Raw genomic sequence first — 25,405 nt, forward strand, 5'->3', positions numbered from 1 at the left:
TCAGTCCGTATACAAAAACACGGAGCTTGACAATTTTACATACACACACCGTACAGCGTTGTACATGTACGCTCCTCACACAGTACCGTGTACCGGCTGTTATCACGGCCAAATTGAAGCTGTGTGTGACTCTGTAAGGAAAAGCCGAGGAGTTTGTCCGTTCTTACAGACCTACACTCTAGGGAGATTCCAATTCTGCCCAATTCTATATTCACCTTGTAGTTTGTCATACACTAGGCAATTTCTGCCTGTTACATTGCAGTGTAATAAACACAGGGCCTGACAGAATCCAACTGTGTCCTGAAGTCTGTAGAGAGATTCCATTTCTCCCCAGTCCTCTATACACCTCTTTTACACCATCCAGAATCAGCCTGTTACTTTGAGGTGTAAAATACACAGGGCCTGACAGAATCCAACTGTGTCCTGAAGTCTGTAGAGAGATTCCATTTCTCCCCAGTCCTCTATACACCTTTTTTACACCATCCAGAATCAGCCTGTTACTTTGAGGTGTAATATACACAGGGCCTGACAGAATCCAACTGTGTCCTGAAATCTGTAGAGAGATTCCATTTCTCCCTAGTCCTCTATACACCTCTTTTACACCATCCGGAATCAGCCTGTTACTTTGAGGTGTAATATACACAGGGTCAGACAGAATACAACTGTGTCCTGAAGTCTGTAGAGAGATTCCATTTCTCCCCAGTCCTCTATACACCTCTTTTACACCATCCAGAATCAGCCTGTTACTTTGAGGTGTAAAATACACAGGGCCTGACAGAATACAACTGTGTCCTGAAGTCTGTAGAGAGATTCCATTTCTCCCCAGTCCTCTATACACCTATTTTACACCATACAGAATCAACCTGTTACTTTGAGGGCCTGACAGAATACAACTGTGTCCTGAAGTCTGTAGAGAGATTCAACTACTCCCCACTGATATATACACCTTGTACCTTGTTTTACATTACCATATGGTTGGTGGTATTTTGGGTACATTTTCCCCAAAAATGAGGAAGTGTGGTGGAAGAGTCCGTGGAAGTGGGTGGGGGTTGGCAGCTGGTAATGATGGTGTTGGTGGTGGATCTGATGGTAGTGGCAAAAGCAAAATAGCACCGAATGCAGGAAGTGTTGAGCCTGCGTCATCATCTGGCTCCACAAGGCCTTGAAGGCTCTCTTTTCTGGGACTAGGTAAACCGCTTTTAAAGCCGGAGCTTCAGGAACAAGTTTTGTCTTACATTGCTGACTAAGCCTCCAGTTCTATTGCCTTCTCTTCTGAAGTTTTAAAAAATAAAAGCACTGAGTCATCATTGGAGGCACATGGTCATGAACCACACCTTTCCTTGTGTCCTTCACCCCAACCAAAATTGAAGGATGCAGCAGGCCACACTACAGATTACTCCATGGAGCTGTTTTCACATACCATGCCTGGGTTATCAGGTCAAATCGTGAATTACCCAGGCCAAGATGAATCTGACATGGAGTGCACTGATACACAGCCACTGCTAGATTTACCTGCTGGTACATTCACTCAGAGCACTACATTATCCTCGCAGTGTCCTGAGCCAGAATGTGACCCTGATGAAACTCAGGTGCCCTCTCCCGCATACTATACCACCATACAAGGTGACACAGAGGAAGGTGCACATGACATTGAAGAGGAGGTGATGGATGATCCAGTTGTTGATCCAGATTGGCATCCATTGGCGGAAGAGGGTGCCGCTGCCAATAGCTCTGAAGAGGAGGAGGAGCATCCGCAGCAGGCATCGACATCTCAACAGCTGTTATCTGGCGGGCCCGGAGCAGTCCAAAAACAGGTTACAAAAACCAAAAGAGTTGCAGGACAGCATGGCCAGACGGTCAAAATAACACAGCGTGCAAGGCCTCAAAATGTCTTCCATAGTAGGAAGAGTGCAGTGTGGCATTTTTTTGAACAAAATCCTAATGATCAGGCATAGGTTATCTGTAAGAAGTGCGCAAAGACCTTTAGCCGAGGGAAAAATCTGAGAAATTTGAATACCAGTTGCATGCTTAGACATTTAACCACCATGCACTTGCAAGCGTGGATGGACTACCAAACCTCACGTACCACATGTGCACCTGCTCCCAAAGAAGGTATTCAGCAACGCTACATTGTTTCCCCCACTGTAAGCCACCCGGTTAGCACACCACCAGCAGAAAATGTTGAGGTGTTGTCGGGGTCGTAAACGACAATGAATCCTCATTCACCAGTCATTCCAAATCATTGTGCGAGCGCAAAACATCTGGTACCGATTAAGAATGACTCAGACACGCAGCTGATTCAGTCTTAGCTAATGTCCTGCATCCACACCTGTCAGGAGCAGTACAACAACTGGCTTTTATTTACAAATACACAATACTATATTGAGTGTTAGGGGAAGGCGTGCATTAGGCGGGGTTTATGCAGTATACATCTAGTGTCCAGTCTCTCTCTGATTCGTCAAAACGTCTCCCAATGGTTACTTCTTCTTCACATTCCTGAGTTATCTTTTTTAGGAGAAATGAAACTTAACTTAACTCTTTAGACACTGAATTTAAGTGAAAGTGAACACTGGCAGCCATCTTTAATACAGTTACATTTGCATTAGCAAGCAATTAGGAAAAACTTATTGTTTCACAGTATAAAAATATAAAAGTTATATAAGAAAATATATTTTCACCTTGACAATCCCCCCTAAACACTAAGTTTTTCCCTTAATGAAAGATCCTTCGAGACTGTCCATGTGATGGGAAAAGGGGAGGTGGATTTCTTCATCCAGACACCTCAGAAGCTCTCCCCTAGCGAGAGGCCTCCAGGCAGCTGAACCCTTCACTAACCTCACATGGAGTTCTCCCGCTGTCCCTAAACTAAGTCTCTTAACATCATCTGAGAATGGGGGGTTTTGTCTACTCTCTTGAGGGGAATATACTTAGGGATCTTCCCTAGATCAGTACCATCGTACTCTGGTGGGTCTACTTCTTGATTGAGGAAGGTGCCAGTCGGAGTTGCTTTGGCAATAACCTTTTTATACAAGGGAATAACACAACAAAGAGTTATTGATCCAATTACAAGGAGGGCAATCAGTACTATACAAGCTTGTTGAAGGAATCCCTTGAGTCCACCCAACCAGCCGGAAAAGAAAGATGTGTCTACTCCAGCATTAGTTTTCAATTCTGCTGCTAACCCAGTTATCTTTTTAAGGGCTATCATGGTTTTTCCATTCACTCCAGAGTTCTGAGGGATATAGGTACAACACTCCTCTCCCACCATCCCACAAACTCCTCCTTTCTCAGCTAATATCATATCAAGGGCTAGTCGATTTTGGAGTGTCATTCTAGTGTTAGGGCCCAATTCTTCAACTATACCTTGGAAGGCATCTTGGCTGAAATTGACAAACCTTTGTTCACTGTAATATATGTAATTGATCCATTCAACATTTTTATTAATCTGCACCTGTGGGATTATAGAAGCAAAGCCAGCATAGATCTGGTTCTGGGCTTTAAATTGGTCAGGCACCCCCCTTGGCACTCCAATAGCATCAATATATACTAGTGGATCTTCTTCATAACTCATATGGAGCTGATCGAGGCTTCTCCTTTTCCTGGTAGGTTCATCAGGTATCTTTGGATCCCAGGGTAGAATCTTGAACTGCATAGCTAGTTTAACAAGGGTGCATTGGCCTGTCCAGGCATTTGGCAACCTAGGACGGAGCTTACCATCTCCACATAACCAATAAATGTCATACATATATTGTGTATGTTTGATTAACAAGTCAGTATCTAGAGAACTATTTTCTTTGCAGAAACCTGTCTCGAAGATCCCTACTGGTGTACCTGTGGTGTCGTGGGAATTATAGCAGGTGTAATTGTCAGCTAATACAGTTACTTCTCCTGGGACCTTTAGTTTGGGTTCCTTATGAATTAGTGGGACGTAATCTGGGCAATCAGTGGGCTTCAAACCTTTCAACAAATTCATGACACAGGCAGTGGTGTTTAGGTATGCTCTGAGTATTCAACTGGTCATTCGGAATAACAAAGGTAGCTGGAGTCAAACGACCCAGAGTACAAGCACCTTTTACCCCTACTGGCAACCATTTATATGCATTGTCTCCATACCCAGAACATGTCACTAGGTAGGTCCCATAGGGCTGAATGTTGTAATACCAGTCTATGAACTAAATCTATGAACGCAGATACATTCTGAAGCATACACCAATTTGGAAGTTGTCCTAAAGGGCTACAATACCCTACATCGGGATTTCTACAGGTGGGAGTTCCTTTCTCATATCCAGATGACTCGTTGCAAGGTATATTACCTGAAATATTAAAACAAGTTTCATTATTGCCCTGGGGAAATAAATTGGAATACTCCCAGGACGTGTTATGCAACCTTCTTTCTAGCAGTATTGGTTTGAAGGCATCAGTAGAGTGGGAAGTTACATTAAAACTAACTTGTAGGCCATACATTGGAATTTGCCCCAGGTAGGTTAACCGAGTTCTATTCCTGGGTACCCAAGCCCTTCCTGAAAGATTACCCTGCCACCAAGGGTATCCTACCCATCCCACAATAGGTATTCCAACAGTTGTGTTCCATAACTTCACATTATTTGTGGCATTATTAGCGAGTGTATCAGAACAACTGGTCCAGGCAAATAATTCCTCGGGTGGCACAGGAATAACAAGGAACGGAATACTAGTGGCCGATATTGGTGAATGTGTGCAGATCCAGCAATCTGCTGGAGACTGAGTGTCTTTTGACCAATCATTTAGTATTTTTTCATGATGTTGTATAAACTTATTATTCAAGGACATTGGAGAATTTAGATTGTCCCACGCAGCTACCATTATTACAGATAATGCAACAAAACCAAACCAAAACATTATGCACTCTTATGCTTTGTTAATTCCTGTGGCTAGTTTGCAATGCGATGCGTGGATCCAGGTTGGTCGTCCTTCCAACTTAACAGCAGTAGGCGTTGTCAGGAGTACTTGGTAAGGTCCTTGATATCGGGGTTCAAGGGTCTTTCTGGAGTGTTTCTTGACATATACGTAATCACCAGGTTGTAGACAGTGAGTTCCTTCCACACTATCTGGATCTGGAATGGAAGAGAAAACTAGAGAATGCATTTGAGTTAAATGCTTTTGCAACTGGATTACATAACTTGTCAAATTATCCACATTGAGTGTTAAGACCTGTGGGTAGTACAACCCTGTGTTCGGTGGTCTTCCAAACAGTATCTCGAAGGGTGACAGTTTAGTTTTCCCCGTGGGTGTGTACCTTACTGAGAATAATGCTAATGGGAGACACTCTGGCCATGGTCTATGGGTTTGTTCCATGGTTTTCTGTATTTTCAATTTTAGTGTCCCGTTCATTCTCTCTACCTTCCCTGAACTCTGTGGGTGGTAGGGTGTATGAAATGCTTGTTCTACACCTATCATTTGCATTACATTTTGCATTACCTCAGCAGTAAAGTGTGTACCTCTGTCTGATTCAATTGTTTCAGGGACACCGAATCGTGGTACTAGTTCCATCACCAGTTTCTTTGCAGTAGCTCGAGCTGTAGCCGTTTTCACCGGGTAGGCCTCTGGCCATCCAGAGAAGAGATCTACACATACTAGGATATTTGCATACACTCCTACCTTGGTAGCTGTATGTCGTCAATCTGCCGTCTCTGAAACGGGTAGAGAGGCCTAGGTGTCGCTTTCTTAGGGACTTTTACTGTTTTACCTGGGTTGTGCTGTGCACAGATGAGGCATGATTGTACAAGTTTCGCGGCTGCGCAACTGAAGCCAGGAGCGATCCAGAAGGCATCTACCATGGCACACATGTGACTTTTTGAGGTGTGATTGGGGCCATGTGCTGCTTGCGCCATGATTGGGAACAGGGACTTTGGTGGGCACATTTTATCCTTATTCTCCCATACTCCATTTGAGTTCAGCTCAGCTCCCAGTCTCCCTCGGTGTACCTTCTCTGTTTGGGCAGCCTTTTGCTGGAGGGATTTCAGGACATCTAGACCCAATGTGGCTGGAATACGCTGACTCCCCGCCACCGTCCACTGCTCTCTCTAGGCCGCCTTGTGCTATTTTAGCAGCCTCGTTCGCCCTTCTATTGCCCTCTACCTCCACGGAGTCACCTTTGTGTGTGCTTTTACCTTGACAATGCCAACCTGGACTGGTAACATCAATGCCTCCATCAATTGTTTCACCAGCTCTGCATTTTTAATGGGCTTCGAATCTGTGAAAATATTAGCGACTTTACCTGCAGCGGCTCTACACGCCTCAGTGAGTGCCTTCAACTCTGCCTCCTGCGCCGACATGTGAGGAGAGAGTGGTTCCGCTCGGATTACCTCATGTGAGGATACTACTGCATATCCAGTGTAGAATCGTCCATCCTGGTGGTATCTGGGGCCATCTACAAAAAAGAAACTCAAAGTCTGCATTAGGAACAGGTTTTTCATGAATGTGTGCAAACCCAACTGTCTCCTGACTCATCAGTTCTATGCAGACATGTTCATGCGTCATGTCAAAGTATCTTTCCTCACGCGCTAATATGGTCACCAATTCCCCCTTTTCTGAATCCACAGGCAGGAGGGTGGCTGGATTCAGAACGTTACATCTTTTGAGGAGTGACATACTCAGGAATTAGTAGAGCACACTCAAGTCAGAGCTGTCTGGCCATAGACAGATGTTTTGGTTGAACTTGTAGGAGTATGGCATGGATGTCATGTGGGGAATAGATTGTCAAAAGAAACGTCAGTGTCATCTCACATGCCTTTCCTATTACGTCTCCACTTTTTTCCTTGTGCTCCAGCATACATGACAGGTCGTTTTATTGTCCTTGTTTGCTCAATTTCTTTAGCTACCTTAAGGAGGTCTTTCGGATCTACATGTCTCCATTCAGGTCTGGCTGTCTGTACTGCGTCTCGTAAGTCTTTGTTCATACCGTCAATGAATGCATCCACCAGTATTCTAACATCAAGTGGATTTATGCAAATGTACCCCATGTCTGCCCATTTCAGCTGTAACCGTCCAAGGTATATCTCTACTCTCTCTCCTCTTTGCTGTGTCACATTAGTCAGGAGTACAGACTGCTCTGATTGTTCCACTGCAGCCCATTGTCTTAGTGACTCACAGTACGTCTCCCCAGATCGTGCAGATTTATCATCCATGCCCCAAGCCTGATTCTTTGTCACATCTGTGTGTCTTAATTATATGATCTAGTGCGTCACCTGCCTTTAAACTCACCAACCTCTCTAGGTCTGCCCAGGTACACTTATATGTCTGCTGTACTTCCTTTATGTGTCTGTAAAACGGGAATGGTTGGTCTTCAGGGGCAGGCAGCTGCTTCAGCAAAGCTAGCTGGTCAGAGGGGCTCCAGGGATAATACACCTGTATCTTTCTTATTCTAGTCACACTTCTAGGTCCTGATGGGGTTGGCCGTCTGATGTCTACTGTCAGCTTACTCCTCAAGGGCCAATGTCCCCACTACCCACTATCCACACTATTATGTCAGCTTCTTATGATCTTGTCTGGATAGGATTTAGTGCAATTCTCTTAGGTCAGTAGCACAGGTCACACAAGTAGCTATTCAGTCTGGATTTGTCTGAGTCTGACCACAGTGTTTACAAGTCCATCTGTTTTGTCTGGGTCTCTGGTTACACTTTGTCAATCAAACATTCATAATACACCTTCCATACTGCTGCACATTCTCAAGCATCATTTATTCACTTGCTATTTTCTTCCCTTGTCTGTGCCTTTTTGTACATCCAAACATTCACACTCTGGTATTTTTGCCTTTTTCAATGTTTGTCCCACTTGTTTTACTGCTTCCTTCCTTCTCTGTCTCTTGTAATTTGACACAATTTGCTATACAAATCAATCACACAACTAGAAGCAGGTTCAAACACATTAATGACCAAGCAATCACTTACAATTCCCTTCTAAATTAGGCACCATATCTTACTTTTAACTTCCAATCTTCAATTAAGTACTGTTGCTTTAAAATGCACAAATCTTTCAGCGTGTACCTTACGGATAGAATTACAGAGAATTTTGAGCACAGCTCACACTCAGCAGAGATAAGAGCGAAGGGAGAAGAAAAACTACGCAGCGCCATCCTTCACCCCTCCCGTCAGAATGCAGCGTCGTCCTTCACAGAATTCTGTAGTTCTTTAGACTTATCAAAATCAATTTCTACAAAGAAACTCAAAATCACGGGATTTCACTGTAAGAGCAGATAACTGTATAATGAGATTAACCATGCCTTGCCCTTTTTCTGGCCAAATGCATTCAGGAAACTTTACAATGTAATGCCACATATAACACGAACTATATCATTACTCAATTCATTCAGTCTCAGATGTAGATTTGAAATATCTATAACGCATCTGTCCGGGATTCCACCACAACTAGAAAGGTCACAAATCTCTTGACACAAAAATGATGTGTGATGATTCATTCATACGTGCTCATTCACTGATTTTTTTTTTTTTTTTATACTCAATTACTCATCTCTCATCTTATTCAGAGGTTCTCATAGACATATATACAAGGATTCACACAGCCTGCCTATCTTGCACTTTGGATTTGATTAATACTTTTTCCAGGTTCTTTGCTGCACTACTTCCATATCTATCCTCAATTATATCACATAACCGGTCTCCTTCTTCAGGTATCTTTCCCTGACTGTTCCCCATCAATCTCTTTCCATCCTTCATTCTTCAAGCCTCGCGCAACTCGCAGATGAGCTTGTGCTTGTTCTAACAATCCTTTATCTTTCAACATGCCTCGTTTGTTCTCTATGAGATTATGCCACATAGCCGGCTGTAATCTCCCTGACGAGGGCAATCCTACATGCTTATACAATCTCTCAACATTCTTGACTGCCTTCTTGCCTTCCCGTGACGCTACTATTGCCTTGACCTCCACAGCATCCTCATCTAACTTGTGGGGCACAGACTTCTTCTGCTTTAAGATACGCAGCATGACTCTCACAGAATACTATGGTTCTCTGCAGAAAAACCACTGGTAGCGATATCAACACTGATGTTCCACAGTACGGAGCCTCACGTTCGACGTACTAGGAAAAGAGCCTCGCGCTCAATATTTCCTTTCCCTAACCTTGAACAGCAGTGATTAACAGATTATCCTGCCACGATATTCCAACAGTCGGGAGGCGGTCTCCTAGTGAGAGCCCTCCACAGAAATACAGGTGGTCCCTTCTCGGGACGTCTTAATTACCTAGCTGGTACAATATCACAGAGGCTGCGTCTCCTATCCCTTCCTCTAGGTTGCCCCACAATCTGCAACTAGCTCAATTTATCACTCCACTTCACTACTAGACAATAGTCACGGGTAGGGTGGTTGAATGGAGTACAATGACTGGTGGAGGAGGTGTGGTGTACACGAGGACGCGCAGAATGCGACGTCTCTCAGTTGCTGGTTCAGAGCGTGGCACAGGATCGCACTCAGTCTCACCACTCGACCGGTCACCCCCCAGACCCAAGGAGACCACAGACAAACCAATAACGGCTGAGACACTAGCAAGTGTGACACATACAGTGTATATGATCTCACTTACCGTGTTTTGGAGGGTGATCAGTCCTCGAGGTCAGCCACTACAGGTATCATCCACAGACATCCAGGCATGGGTCCAGAGGAGCCTCGGATCACTGTCCACGCCCCCCGTTGGGCTCCAAATTGTCGGGGTCGTAAACGACAATGAATCCTCATTCACCAGTCATTCCAAATCATTGTGCGAGCGCAAAACATCTGGTACCGATTAAGAATGACTCAGACACGCAGCTGATTCAGTCTTAGCTAATGTCCTGCATCCACACCTGTCAGGAGCAGTACAACAACTGGCTTTTATTTACAAATACACAATACTATATTGAGTGTTAGGGGAAGGCGTGCATTAGGCGGGGTTTATGCAGTATACATCTAGTGTCCAGTCTCTCTCTGATTCGTCAAAACGTCTCCCAATGGTTACTTCTTCTTCACATTCCTGAGTTATCTTTTTTAGGAGAAATGAAACTTAACTTAACTCTTTAGACACTGAATTTAAGTGAAAGTGAACACTGGCAGCCATCTTTAATACAGTTACATTTGCATTAGCAAGCAATTAGGAAAAACTTATTGTTTCACAGTATAAAAATATAAAAGTTATATAAGAAAATATATTTTCACCTTGACAGTGTCATCGCAAGGCCAAAGCAGTCAGGGAATCACAATGTTATATCAACGAAAGACTGAATCTAGGCCATCAGAAAGAACACCAACTCCATCACCATCATCAACCCTCTCTCAGTCTGCCATGGCAACCGCTAGGTCCACCATATGCAGCTCTCAAGTCCAGCTCACCCTACCAGAGACTATGAGTAGGACAAGAAAGTACTCATTCTCTCATCCGCATACACTGGGTTTGAATGCCCACATTGCTAAACTAATCTTGTTAGAGATGATGCCCTATCGCTTGGTTGAAAGCGCAGCTTTCCGCAAACTCATAGCCTACGCAGTACCATGCTATGACCTACCCAGTCACCACTTCTTTTCTCGCAAAGCCATCGCAGCCCTCCACCTTCATATGAAAGACCGCATTGTCCTTGCACTCAAGCAATCAGTGAGTGGAAAGGTGCACCTCACAACTGATGCATGGTCCAGTAGGCATGGCCAGGGCCGTTACGTGTCCATCACTGCGCACTGGGTTAATGTGGTGGATGCAGGGTCCACAGGGGACAGCGGTGGTGGGACAGTGCTGCCTAGCCCACGGTATAGGAAACAGTTGGCTGTAGGCGTTCGACCCTCCTCCTCCTCCAATAGCGACAGCTCATCAACAGAGCGCAGTCGCACGAGCACTCCATCCGCAGCTGCCAGTGTTGCACACGAGGTGTCCCCCTATCAATCAGCTAGTGGAAAGCGTCAGCAGGCTGTGCTGCAGATGAAGTGTTTGGGCGACAGACACACCGCGGAGGTACTGGCCGACTACTTTCAGCGACAAACTGAGTCATGGCTGGGCAGTCTACATCTTGAGGCAGGCAAGGTAGTTAGTGATAACAGCTGGAATTTTGTGGCAGCCATAGCCCTTTCAAAACTCACATACATACCTTGCCTGGCTCACACCTTGAACCTGGTGGTGCAGTGCTTCCTCAATAACTATCCGGAGTTAACAGGGTTGCTCCATAAGGTTCGAAGACTGTGCTCGCACATCCGCCGGTCGCCGGTACACTCCAGTCGTATGCAGAAGCTGCAGCGATTGCTCCTTCTTCCCAAGCACCGCCTAATTATCGACGTTGCAACAAGGTGGAACTCCACCCTGCACATGGTTGAGCGGCTCTGCGAACAGAGCCAGGCTGTAATGCATTTGTGGGAGGATACACGGGCAGGCACTTTGAGGGCAGACATGGAGTTGACAGGTGTGCAGTGGTCGAAGCTGAAAGACCTCTGTAAAGTCCTTCAGTGTTCTGAGGAATGCACATGGCTGGTAAGCACAGAAGATGCCATCATAAGCATGAGCATCCCACTTATGCGTCTGCTCATGCAAACTTTGACGCACATTAAGGAGCAGGCATCTGCAGCTGAGGAGGAAGAGGAGGAGGGAAGCCTTGATGACAGTGAGCCATTGTCTGGTCAGGGAAGTCTCGTGGACGAGGTGGAGGAAGAAAAGGAGGAGGAGGATGATGATGGGGATGATTATTTAGGGGAGTAGGATGCTTCTCGTGGGGCTAGAGAAAATGTTCCTCCACCCAGCACTCGCAGCGCATCATTGACATCGGGAACATTGGCCCACATGTCAGATTATGTCTTGCAGATTCTAAAAAGGGACCCCCGCATTGCCAAAATGATGAACGATGACGACTACTGGTTGGCCAGCATCCTGGATCCACGCTATAAAGGCAAATTCCAAAACATATTGCCACAGGAGAACCTTGACCTAATATTGGCTAACAAGCAAGCAACTCTGGTAAACCGGTTGGTTGAGGCATTCCCAGCACACAGCAGCGGTGATGGTTCTCACACGAGCCGTAGGGGCCTGGGGCAGCTTGGAAGAGGTGTTCGTGGTGCACACAGCAGAAGTGGCGTTGGAGACAGGGGTTTTTTGACCATGTTGTGGACTGATCTTTCAAGTACCACTCACACGACTGGTAATATTGCATCGATTGAAAGTGACAGGAGAAAGCAGTTGTCAACTATGGTTACAAACTACTTCTCGTCCCATATCAATGTTCTCCCTCACAGGTCATTCCCATTTGACTATTGGGCCGCTAAACTGGACACCTGTCAAGAATTAGCACAATATGGCTTACAGGAGCTCGCTTGCCCAGCTGCAAGTGTTCTATCGGAAAGAGTCTTCAGTGCAGCTGGATCAATCCTGATAGAAAAAAGGACCCGTCTGTCGACCCAAAATGTGGATGATCTAACCTTCATTAAAATGAACCATGCATGGGTTTCCAAGGATTTTGTCCCACCTTACCCTGATGACACATAGGTTGCCAGAAAAATGGCTTGTTTTGTCCTCCTCTTCCTCGGACTTGACCAATTTCGCCTTTATCAGCAGCTGAATGTCCCACATCAACATATGCCATTTTGTAAACCTCCCTAACTGGGCTGCCTCACCCCCCCATAGCCGGGGTCACCACCTAGCGCACGCAACCGTTCGAGTGCCATTGCCCTGGACAGGTGGGTAGGCCGCCTATTGGGCGCGGGCACTGGCACAGGGTCCCTCATAGTGCAATCAAGTGTCTCTGACGGTGGGGGTGCAAACCCGCCATCAGACACACCGCCATACTATTAGGGGCCCAGTGCCAGTACCGACGACCACGAGTGGGTCCCCCTTGCTTGGGCAGGGCCACAGCATTTGCAATGTTTACCTCTCCCTGCTCCTCCGCTGTGTAGTCTGGGCTGTCAACTCCTTCACTGGGACTGCCACTACAAATTTGTTGAACTGATAGATGATGGTTAAGACGTAGCTATGCCCTGTCCCGCTGGCTGGGCTCTAGCTTCAGATGATCAATGGCTTCCATTTCTTATTGACATCGACTCACAGTGACATGCAGTGGTGGTTTATCATCAGCTTTCACAGTTTCCCTACTCACAGACGTGTCACATTCCGGCGCACATTTTTAAATGTTCCCTCTCATGCCAATCCCATAGAATCGCCTACGGCCTGTGGCTTCTGTATTTTGCACTTCAAAGTTACGTGACAGATCATGATAGGCAGTGAGCACCATGTTTACATCTCTCCCTGTGATAAAAATTTGATGGAGATGAGTAACGCTGATGGGATCAACGGTACTGCGATACAGCAACATTTTCTTCACAAAGAAATGTTTTCGCTGTCTCCACACACAAATTAATTGAGGGTCAGCATCGCCTCTGAGAATTGTGACGGAAGTTTTTCCCGTGATTCTTAATTCCTAGATTTCTGCAATCACTAGACTTATGTCAGCAATTCTAAGAGTCTCATTTCCTATTGCGGAGAGGCTGGACTGTCTTACTGAGACAGAAATATGTATGAATATTTAAAAATACCGCCAAAAGTGTATACTGGTGTACGCTTCAAATACATTTCCTTTTTTCTACTTTTTAGATTGTTGTCTAATCCATACTGAGAACACGGAGATTTTAAATGTTTAAACTATGCTATATATACCTGCTATCCTGTGATAATGTACCCTTTCTCAATTTTGTACTGTCTGGTCAAATCCATACTGGGCCTGAGACCGTCTGAGCCTGCCTCCTGATCTATAGACATAGGTTTTTAATGTGTAAACTTTGATATAAATACCTGTAATCCGGTGATACGTTACCCTTTCTCACCTTTGTCCAATCACATCTAATCCATACTGGGCCTGAGACCGTCTGAGCCTGCCTCCTGATCTATAGACATAGGTTTTTAATGTGTAAACTGTTATGAATGAGTCACCGGAGGAGGAAAAAACAAAAATGCACGCTAAGTCCAGAAAACCGAAGAGGTTGGTAGCTAGCGGATTGCAGACACCTGATCCTATTCACAACTAACAGTAGCCGTGGAGCGTTCCTACAGTGGTCCTAAACACCTCTTCACAGCCAGAGAACTAAATAAGCCTCAAGAAAGAAAGGAGAAATCTAAACTGCCCCAGAGCAGACCCCAAAGCAATAGACAGCCCCCAACATGTATTGTCGGTGAAAACAGATGAAAACACAAACTCAGAAAGAAAGACAGGCAGAGCAAACGATGGGGCCCAACTAACTAGATAGGAACGGACAGAAAAGATGCTGGCTGCAATCTGCAAAAACCCTACCAAAAATGTCCCAACACGTCTGATAGGAAAAACGGCCCTGAAGTCACTGGACTTCAAAATCCCTATATCAGCACTCCGATATATTCTGAAGACAGAGCAAAAGAGATTTAACCGATCAGGGACAAAAATGGAAATTCAGCAGAGCCCCAGCCGGGGCTGGCAGAACACAAAACTAAGCAAATCAGACAAAATCTCATGGAACAATAAAAGAGCAAAACTTAGCTTTAGAAGACAGGAACTGAACTGGAGGCCAGAGCTCAGAGCAGAGAAATCACCAGCAACCCTACAGGGCGTCGGCTGCCATATATCCACTCAGAGATACCTGATGTCCAATCGCAATCCACCTGTTCAGGTGACAGGTTTCTCCCATCCAAATCAGTTTCACCACCTCCTTTCACCAGCAGAGGGAGTTCATCGGACATCAAAGGTGAACGAGATAATGAGCTCACAACAGTAAACTATGCTATACATACCTGTAAACCAGTGATACATTACCCTTTCTCACCTTTGTCCAATCACGTCTAATCCATACTGGGCCTGAGACTGTCTGAGCCTGCCTCCTGATCTATAGACATAGGTTTTTAATGTGTAAATTATTCTATACATACCTGAAATCCTGTGATACGTTATCTTTTCTCACCTTTGTCCAATCACGTCTAATCCATATTGGGCCTGAGACCGTCTGAGCCTGCCTCCTGATCTATAGACATAGGTTTTTAATGTGTAAACTATGCTATACATACCTGTAATCCGGTGATACGTTACCCTTTATCAACTTTCTACAATGTTGTCAAATCCATACTGGGCCTGAGAACGGCTGCCGAGCTTTTAAGCAAGCTACAGCACCTGTGGTTTGGACAGGTAATTTTTTCATTTTTTCAGGAATGCCGGTTAGGCCTAATTCCATAATTGCGGTTGATCTGCACTTACTGGGAAATCATCGTTCGCGGGGAATAATTGGAATCCCAGATCCCCATCACTAACGGTGTTCAGCGGGTTATCAGCACCTGTAAGCGACAAAAGCTGGTCCTTTCAGTGTAGCGCGCATTCAGCCCCGGACATGTAAGGGCATAATAGACCTGTTATTGCTCTATCTCGCGTGCCAGAGCCTCGCGTATCTCTCTAGTAAGCTTGACGAGTACCGCGGGGGCATGCCGGACTCTCGGTGGTTAATGGAATAAAGCTGAGAAATCGCTAGCACAACTACAAACGGACATACCACACCACACACAGAATCGACAAAGCTTGCAATCTGTCCATCTTTTCTGTAGCTTGTATGGTTGTGGTTTCCTGGGTGGAATCCAATTAAGACACAGGCGCCACTCCTGGTGGTGCCCTTTTGGACACTCCTTTAAGGTTCAGCTTTGCAATCATACAGCCCCCGGAAACCAAACACTTTGCCTTCATGGATGCTGTTTGGAGTTCCGTGGCAATAATGCCGCCCCATCGGCAGTTGGCATAATTTATTGGTGGGAAGTCCGACGGTATATGATCGTGTTCCATTTCAGAATTTCTTTTTTTTTTGGGTTTGTATTTTACATTTTTATTCCAGCCTTTCTGGACTTCATAAGGGCATGACAACCCTATATCTGTGTCTCCTCCACCTCCTCGTTTTACTCCTCCACCTCTTCTAAATGTAGTTGCCCTTTTCCATATGTTATTTTTGTCTTCTGAGCATTTTGTCTGCTTTGGGACACCTTTAAAGGTGTTTTGTAATTGTTTTCTATGTGTTTGTATGTGTTTGCCTGCCATTGTTTTCAATGGGGTTCGACGGTGTTCTTCGAACGTTCGACGAACATTCGACGAACTTGCCTCCTGTGCGACGAACCAAAACACTAGCGGGGTGGCTCAACCCTACTCCTGATATATAGACGTACATTGTTAATGTTTAAAGTATGCTATATATACCTGGTATCTGGTGATACTGTACCCTTTCTGCAAGGAAGTCCTCCTCCAACCAACACTCTAAGTGTGTCATTAACAACTGTAACATTGTCCCACATGTGTGATTATTTCTTTCAGATCTTCTTGTTATATTGTGGTGTGATCCATCCTGAGCTTGTGAGTGTCTATGGGTTACTCCTGCAATTTAGATGTACATTTAAAAATGACCCCAACACTGTATACAGCTCTACGCTTGTGATACATTACCCATTTACTGCTTGTTATATTCTGGTCTAATTCAAACTGACCAAGTGAGAGTTATTTTCTGACTGTGGAAAAAAAAACTGAGTTTGACAACAATGACACCTACACTGTGTACATCTGTACTCTTGAGATCCATTACCGTTTTACGAAATTTTAGGTTGTGCTGTAATCCAATACTGAGCCTGAGAGTGTCTGTGTGTGCCTCCTCAAATATGTACGGAGATTTAGAATGTTTAAACTATTCTATATATACCGGCTATCTGATGATACTGTACACTTTGTCTAATTTTTATATTCTTGTCTAACCCATACTGAGCCTGTGTCTGTGTGACTGATGGAATATATAGGGAGATTGACAATTATCCTTTGACTGAATAGAGCTGTACGCTGCTGATACAGTGCCATATATCTGATGTTATTTTGGGTCTATTTTTTGCAAAATTTTGAAGTTTGGTGTAAGAGGCCGCAGACGTGGGCGTGGGGGGGCCAGCTAGTGCTGATGGTGGTGGTGCATCTGCTGCTAGTGGCAAAAGCACAATAGCAGCTAAGGCAGGAGGTGTTGAGCCTGCATCATGATCTGGCTCCGGAACACCTGGAAGGCTACCTTTTCTGGGAGTAGGTTTACCGCTTTTAAAGGTGGAGCATGAGGAACTGGTTTTGGCTTACATTGCCGAAACAGACTCCAGCAAATATGCCCTCCTCTTCTGAAGTTTCAAAAAATGCAAGCATTGAGTCGTGAAGTGCTGGCTCCTGGTCAGGAAGAACCCCTTTCCTTGTGTCCTTCACCCCCACCCAAAGTGAATGATGCAGCAGGCCACACTTCACATTAGTCCATGTAGCTCTTTCTATCATACCATGCCTGGGTTATCAAGTCAAATCGTGAATTCCCAAGTCCAAGATGAATATGACATGGAGTGTGGGTGGCCAGCCAGGGCAGTGGGGTTAATCGGTACCGGGCCGGTGTCTCACAGGGATGTGTCACGGTGGTGGTGACCCGTTCCGTGGCCCTGGGCTTCCATGTAAAGGGGTGAATTACGTTTATACGTGAATGATACGTGACGCCACCAGTGGTTTCTGATTAGATTGACCAGCGCTGCAGTGTCGCTTCTCTGGTACAGATGTTGTGGTGCAGCTAAGATGTAGAAGCCCTGCACAGGTAGGGCAGTAGTCGCAGGGCAGATGAAAGAGTTGGTAGATGGTGTGCAGTGCAGGATGTAGCAGGCGCCAGGCGCAGGAGAAAGATGACAGACACAGTCATGCAGTTCCTTTACCTGTACTTGGAAAGTGCCATCCAGGACCCAGAGTACAGATGGAGAAGGAGTTGGTCAGCCTGGAAGCCAGTTTCGAATTCTCTCTCAGCAGATAGGTAGTGTGGCCTACGTTCTAGCGCTTATCTGAGGTACTCGCAGTGCTGACTTCAATGAAGTTCCCTCTGTTGACTCTCTTTTGGAACTTTATCGTATGGCAGGCAACCGTAGCCTTTTCCTTCTGGCTCCCACACGTCGATGCTGGGGCCTCCGAGTCTTAGTTGGGTACAGAGCATTTACTGTCTTCCCTAGTAGGAAGAGTGCAGTGTGGCACTTTTTTGAACAAAATCCTAATGATCAGGCAAAGGTAATCTGCAAGAAGTGCGCAAAGACCTTTAGCCGAGGGAAAAATCTGAGAAATTTGAATACCAGTTGCATGCTAAGAGATTTAACCACCATGCACTTGCAAGCATGGATGGACTACCAAAACTCACGTACCACATGTGCTACTGCTCCCAAAGAAGGTAGTCAGCAACGCAACATTGTTTCCCCCACTGTAAGTCCACTGGTTAGCACACTACCAGCAGCAAATATTGAGTTGTTGTCGCAAGGGCAAATCATTCAGGGAATCACACTGTTATTGCAACGAAAGACTGAATCTAGGCCATCAGAAAGAACACCAACTCCATCACCATCAACAACAATCTCTCAGTCCGCCATGTCCACCGCTACTTCCACCTTATCCAGCTCTCAAGTCCAGCTCACCCTACCTGAGACTGAGTAGGACAAAAAAGTACTCATCCTCTCATCCACGTACACTGGCTTTGAACACCCACATTGCCAAACTAATCTTGTTAGAGATGATGCCCAATTGGTTGGTTGAAAGCGCAGCTTTCCGCGAACTAATGGCCTATGCAGTTCCACGCTATGAACTACCCAGTCGCCACTTCTTTTCTTGCAAAGCCATCCCAGCCCTCCACCTTCATGTGAAAGACCGCATTGTCCATGCACTCAAGCTGTCAGTGAGTGGAAAGGTGCACCTCACAACTGATGCATGGTCCAGTAGGCATGGCCAGGGCCGTTACGTGTCCATCACTGCGCAGTGTGTTAATGTGGTGGATGCAGGGTCCACAGGGGACAGCGGTGGTGGCACAGTGCTGCTTAGCCCACGTTATAGGAAACAGTTGGCTGTAGGCGTTCGACCCTCCTCCTCCTCCAGAAGCGAAAGCTGGTCCACAGAGCGCAGTCGTACGAGCGCTGCATCCGCAGTTGACAGTGTTGCAAACGAGGTGTTCCCCTATCGATCAGCTAGTGGAAAGCGTCAGCAGGCTGCGTTGCAGATGATGTGTTTGCACGACAGACACACCGCGGAGGTACTGGCCGACTACTTTCAGCGACAAACTGAGTCATGGCTGGGCAGTATACATCTTGAGGCAGGCAAGGTAGTTAAGTGATAAAGGCTGGAATTTTGTGGCAGCCGTAGCCCTTTCAAAACTCAGACACATACCTTGCTTGGCTCACACCTTGAACCTGGTAGTGCAGTGCTTCCTCACTAATTATTCGGAGTTAACAGGCCTGCTCCTTAAGGTTCGAAGACTGTGCTCGCACATCCGCCGGTCGCCGGTACACTCCAGTCGTATGCAGAAGCTGCAGCGATTGCTCCACCTTCCCAAGCACCGCCTAATTATTGACATTGCAACAAGGTGGAACTCCACCCTGCACATGGTTGAGCGGCTGTGCGTACAAAGGCAGGCTGTAATGCATTTGTGGGAGGATACACGGGCAGGCACTTTGAGGGCAGACATGGAGTTGACAGGTGTGCAGTGGTCGAAGCTGAAAGACCTCTGTAAAGTCTTTCAGTTTTTTGAGGAATGCACACGGCTGGTAAGCACAGATGATGCCATCATAAGCATGAGCATCCCACTTATGTGTCTGCTCATGCAAACTTTGATGCACATTAAGGAGCAGGCGTCTGCAGCAGAGGTTGATGAGGAGGAAGAGCAGGAGGGAAGCCTTGATGACAGTCAGCCATTGTCTGGTCAGGGAACTGTCGTGGACGAGGTGGAGGAAGAGGAGGAGGATGATGATGGGGATGATTATTTAGGGGAGGAGGATGCTTCTCGTGGGGCTAGAGAAAATGTTGGCTTTGCAAGGTCTGGTACAGGGTTAGTGCATGACTGGAGGGATGTGGATTTGCCAGAAAGAGCTCCTCCACCCAGCACTCGCAGTGCATCATTGACACCGAGAACATTGGCCCACATGTCAGATTATGCCTTGCAGATCCTAAAAAGGGACCCCCGCATTGCCAAAATGATGAACGATGATGACTACTGGTTGGCCAGCATCCTGGATCCACGCTATAAAGGCAAATTCCAAAACATCATGCCACAGGAGAACCTTGACCTAATATTGGCTAACAAACAAACTACTCTGGTAAACCGGTTGGTTGAGGCATTCCCAGCACACAGCAGCGGTGATGGTTCTCACACAAGCCGTAGGAGCCGGGGGCAACTTGGAAGCGGTGTTGGTGGTGGACACATCAGAAGTGGCGTTGGAGACAGGGGTTTTATGACCATGTTGTGGACTGATTTTTCAAGTCCCGCTCACATGACTGGTAATACTGCATCGAATGAAAGTGACAGGAGACAGCACTTGTCAAGTATGGTTACAAACTACTTTTCCTCCCATATCGATGTTCTCCCTCACAGGTCATTCCCATTTGACTATTGGGCAGCTAAACTGGACACCTGGCCTGAATTGGCACAATATGCCTTACAGGAGCTCGCATGCCCAGCTGCAATTGTGCTATCGGAAACAGTCTTCAGTGCTGCTGGATCAATACTGACAGAAAAAAGGACCCGTCTGTCTACCCAAAATGTGGATGATCTATCCTTCATTAAAATGAACCATGCATGGGTTTCCAAGGATTTTGTCCCACCTTACCCTGATGACACATAGGTTGCCAGAAAAATTGTTTTCTTTGGTCCGCCTGTTCCTGGGACTTGACCAATTTCGCCTTTAGCAGCAGATGAATGTCCCACATCAACATATGCCATTTTGTAAACCTCCCTAACTGGGCAGCCTCCTCCCCCCAATGGCCGGGGTCACCATCGAGCGCACGCAACCGTGCGAGTGCCATTGCCCTGGCCAGGTGAGTGGGCCGACTCGTGGGCGCGGGCACTAGGGTCCCTCATAGTGCAATCAAGTGTCTCTGACGGTGGTGGTGCTCACCCGACGTCAGACACAGCGCCGTACTATGAGGGGCCCAGTGTCAGTGCCGACGCCCACAAGTGGGCCCCCCTTACTTGTCAGCGCCCCAGCATTTGCAATGTTTACCTCTCCCTGCTCCTCCGCTGTGTAGTCTGGGCTGTCAAATCCATTACTGGGACTGGCACTTCAAATTTGGTGAACTGATAGAAGATGATGGTTAAGACGTAACTATGCTCTGTCGCGCTGGCCGGGATCCAGCTTCAGATGATCAATGGCTTCCATTTCTTATGGACGTCAACTCACAATGAGATGCAGTGGTGGTTTCTCATCAGCTTTAACAGTTTTCCTACCCACAGACATGTGACATTCCAGCGCACATTTTTAAATGTGCCTTCCCTCTCATGCCAATCCAATTGAATCGCCTATGGCCTGTGGCTTCTGTGTTTTGCACTCCAAAGTTACGTGACAGATCATGATAGGCAGTGAGCACCATGTTTACATCTCTCCCTGTGATCAAAATTGGATGGATATGAGTAACGGCGATGGGATCAACGGTACTGCGATACAGCAACACTTTCTTCACAAAGAAAGGTTTTTGCTGTGTCCACACACTAATTAATTGGGGGTCAGCTTCGCCTCTGAGAATTGTGACGGAAGTTGTTACCGTGAATAGCAATTCGTAGATTTCTGCAATCACTAGACTTTAGGTAAATAATTGTATGCATCTAATTTCCTATTGCAGAGAGTCTGGGCTGTCTTACTGAGACAGAAATATAAATGAAGATTTAAAAATAACACCAAAAGTGTATCATAGTGTACGCTTGAAATACATTTCCTTTTTTCTAGTTTTTAGATTGTTGTGTAATCCATGCAGAGAACACGGAGATTTTAAATGTTTAAACTATGCTCTATATACCTGCTATCCAGTGATAATGTACCCTATCTCAACTTTGTACAATCTGGTCTAATCCATACTGGGCCTGAGACCGTCTGAGCCTGCCTCCTGATCGATACACATAGGTTTTTAATGTGTAAACTATGCAACATATATACGTGTTATCCAGTGAAACTGTACCCTTTATCAACTTTCTTGAATCTTGTAGAATCCATACTGGGCCTGAGAACGGCTGCAGAGCTGTTAAGCAAGCTACAGCACCTGTGGTTTGGACACGTAATGTTTTGCATTTTTTCTGGAATGGCGGTTAGGCCGAAATCAGGAATTGCTGTTGACCTGCACTTACTGGGAAATCTTCGTTCACGGCGAACTATTGGAATCCCAGATCCCCATCACTAACGGTGTTCAGCGGGTTTTCTGCACCTTTAAGCGACAAAAGATGGTCCTTTCAGTGTAGCGCGCATGTAGCCCCGGACATGGAAGGCCATGATAGCCCTGTTATTGCTCGATCGCGCATGCCAGAGCCTCGCGTATCCCTCTAGTAAGCTTTACGCGTACCGCAGGGGCATGCCTGAGTCTCGTTCGTTAACGGAATAAAGCTGACAAATCTCTAGCACAACTACAAATGGACATACCGCACCACACACACACAATCGACAAAGCTTTCAATGTGTGCATCTTTTTTTGAGGTGGCATGGTTGTGGTTTACCGGGTGGAGTCCAATTAAGCCGCAGGCTCCACCCCTGGTGGTGCCCTTTTGGACATTCCTTTAAGGTTCAGCTTTGCAATCATACTGCCCCCGGAAAGCAAACACTTTGGCTTCATGGACGCTGTTTGGAGGTTCATGGGAATAACGCCGCCCGATCGCCAGTTGCCATAATTTATTGGTGGGAAGTACGACGGTATATGATCGTGTTCGTTTTCAGATTTTGTTTTTTTGGGTTTGGTTTTTACATTTTTAGTCCAGACTTTCTTGACTTCATAAGGGCATGACAACCCTTGATCTGTGTCTCCTCCACCTCCTCCTTTTACTCCTCCACCTCTTTTGTAAATGTAGTTGCCTTTTTCCATATGTTATTTTTGGCTTCTGAGCATTTTGTCGGCTTTGGGACACCTTTTAAGGTGTTTTGTAATTGTTTTCTATGTGTTAGTATGTGTTTGTGTTTGCCTGCCATTGTTTTCAGTGTGGTTCGACGAACATTCAATGAACTTGCCTCCTGTGCGACGAACGAAAACACTAGCGGGGTGACTCCACACTACTCATGATATATAGACGTACATTGTTAATGTTTAAACTATGCTATATATACCTGCTATCTGATGATACTGTACACTTTGTCTACTTTTTATATTCTTGTCTAATCCATACTGAGCCTGGGAGTGTCTCTGTGTGACTGATGGAATATATATGGAAATTGACAATTATCCTTTGACTGAATAGAGCTGTACGCTTCTGATATAGTGCCATATATCTGATGTCTATTTTGTGCTAAATTTGGAAGTTTGGTGGAAGAGGCCGCGGACGTGGGCGTGGGGGGGCCAGCTGGTGCTGATGGTGGTGGTGCATCTGCTGGTAGTGGCAAAAGAACAATAGCAGCTAAGGCAGGAGGTGTTGAGCCTGCGTCATGGTCTGTCTACGGAACGCCTGGAAGGCTACCTTTTCTGGGAGTAGGTTAACCGTTTTTTAAAGCCGGAGCTTGAGGAACTGGTTTGGCTTACATTGCCGAAACAGACTCCAGCAAATATGCCCTACTCTTCTGAAGTTGCAAAAAATGCAAGCACTGAGTCGTCAAGTGCTGGCTCCTGGTCAGGAAGAACCCCTTTCCTTGTCTCCTGCACCCCCACCCAAAGTGAATGATGCAGCAGGCCACACTTCACATTAGTCCATGTAGCTCTTTCTATCATACCATGCATGGGTTATCAAGTCAAATCGTGAATTCCCCAGTCCAAGATGAATCTGACATGGAGTGTGGGTGGCCAGGCAGGGCAGTGGGGTTAATCGGTACCGGCACGGTGTCTCCCTGGGATGTGTCACAGTGGTGTTGATCTGTTCTGTGGCCCTCGGCATCCATGCAAAGGGGTGAATTACGTTTATAGGTGAATGATACGTGACGCCACCTGTGGTTTCTGAGTAGATTGACCAGCACTGCAGTGGCGCTTCTCTGGGACAGAAGTTGTGGTGCAGCTAAGATATAGAAGCCCTGCACAGGTATGGCCATTGTCGCAGGGCACATGAAAGAGTTGGTAGATGGTGTGCAGTGCAGGATGTAGCAGAGCCGTGCGGCAGGTGCAGGAGAAAGAGGACAGACACAGTCGTGCAGTTCCTTTACCTGTACTTGGTAAGTGCCATCCAGGACCCAGAGTACAGATGGTGAAGGAGTTGGTCAGCCTGGAAGCCACTTTGGAATTCTATCTATGCAGATAGGTAGTGTGTCCTCCGTTCTAGCGCTTATCTGAGGTACTCGCAGTGCTGAGTTCAATGAAGTTCCTCCTGTTGACTCTCTCTTGGAACTTTCTCGTATGGCAGGCAGCCGTGGCCTTTTGCTTCTGGCTCCCACACGTCGCTGCTGGGGCCTCCGAGCCTTAGTTGGGTACAGAGCATTTACAGCTGCTACTTCCTCCGGTTTCTGCTGCAGGAACGTCAGTGTCCCTACAAACTTGGAGACCGGAATCCGGACCATGCGCTCAAGCTAGGAGTGAGCCTTAACTCTGCTCATCCTCCAGCTCCCCTTCTCACGTCCACACACTTCCCCTTCCCTTCACAGACTGCCCTAACTTACCTCCTCCCGAACACAGACAGCAGCTCCTCAGCAGTCAGGTTCAGAGGTCTCCCTGCTGGCCTGGAGTGGGAAATGTGTTGTGTGTTGGTTTAACTGTTAGAGAGATCCTTCTTGCACCCAAGCATGACATCACACTCCCTAGGAGGAAGGTAATGCCACTGTGGTGACCGTACTCCTGGGGGCGCCACAAGTGCACTGAGGCCCAGCCACTGCTAGATGATTCTGCTGGTACATTGACCCAGACCACTACATTCCCCTCGCATTCTACACAGCCTGAATGTGACCCAGATGAAACTCAGGTTACCCTTCCCTTATACTGTACCACCTTACACGGTGACAAAAAGGAAGGTGCAGCTGAAAGCGCAGGTTTGGTCCACCCCCCGTCAGACACACCGCCGTACTATGAGGGGCCCTGTGCCAATGCCGTCGCCAACGAGTGGGCCCCCTCTGCTTGCTCCGGATCACAGCACTTGCAAAGTTGAAATACTTACCTCTCCCTGCTCCACCGCCATGACGTCTTCCGCGTTTCCAGACAGTGATATTCTGATCAGAGAGCGCAATGACATCACGTCTGTATGCCCAGACTAGTACAGGGATTCCCTAGCGAGGAGACTTATTTGAGGAGACTTATTTAATTGTTTTCAATGTTGGGACAGCAATTTTTGGGAAGCACTATACTCTGGAGAATGATATATGGGGCCCACCATACACTGGAGCGTTCCAAAGGTGGACATCAGACAATGGAGCAGCATTTAAAGGGCCCATTATACACTAGAGCATTAGAAATGGGGACCATTATATATAGAGCATTATTTGGGCCCATAAGACAGTGCAGCTTCATCCATT

General features: G+C 46.3%; 1 protein-coding gene across 1 annotated transcript; it reads right to left on the minus strand.

Moving 5' to 3' along the window:
• Positions 1-2,364: 2,364 nt before the first annotated feature.
• Positions 2,365-7,263, minus strand: LOC141073518 (endogenous retrovirus group PABLB member 1 Env polyprotein-like). The gene is made up of 2 exons (XM_073560785.1): positions 4,886-7,263; positions 2,365-4,313 (listed from the first exon to the last, which is right to left on the minus strand). Exon 2 carries the CDS (start codon positions 3,971-3,973, stop codon positions 2,861-2,863), a length of 1,113 nt encoding a protein of 370 aa, XP_073416886.1. The 5' UTR covers positions 3,974-4,313; positions 4,886-7,263; the 3' UTR covers positions 2,365-2,860.
• Between the last annotated feature and the right edge of the window lie 18,142 nt (positions 7,264-25,405).

The sequence above is a fragment of the Dendrobates tinctorius genome, unplaced genomic scaffold (genome assembly GCF_039654945.1).
Source record: "Dendrobates tinctorius isolate UK_male_01 unplaced genomic scaffold, ASM3965494v1 ptg000304l, whole genome shotgun sequence".
NCBI classification, from domain to species: Eukaryota; Metazoa; Chordata; class Amphibia; order Anura; family Dendrobatidae; genus Dendrobates; species Dendrobates tinctorius.

Bases quoted from the DNA above. Each gene is read 5' to 3' on its own strand.
- LOC141073518 (XM_073560785.1), bottom strand. From the start codon at position 3,973: ATGAATTTGTTGAAAGGTTTGAAGCCCACTGATTGCCCAGATTACGTC.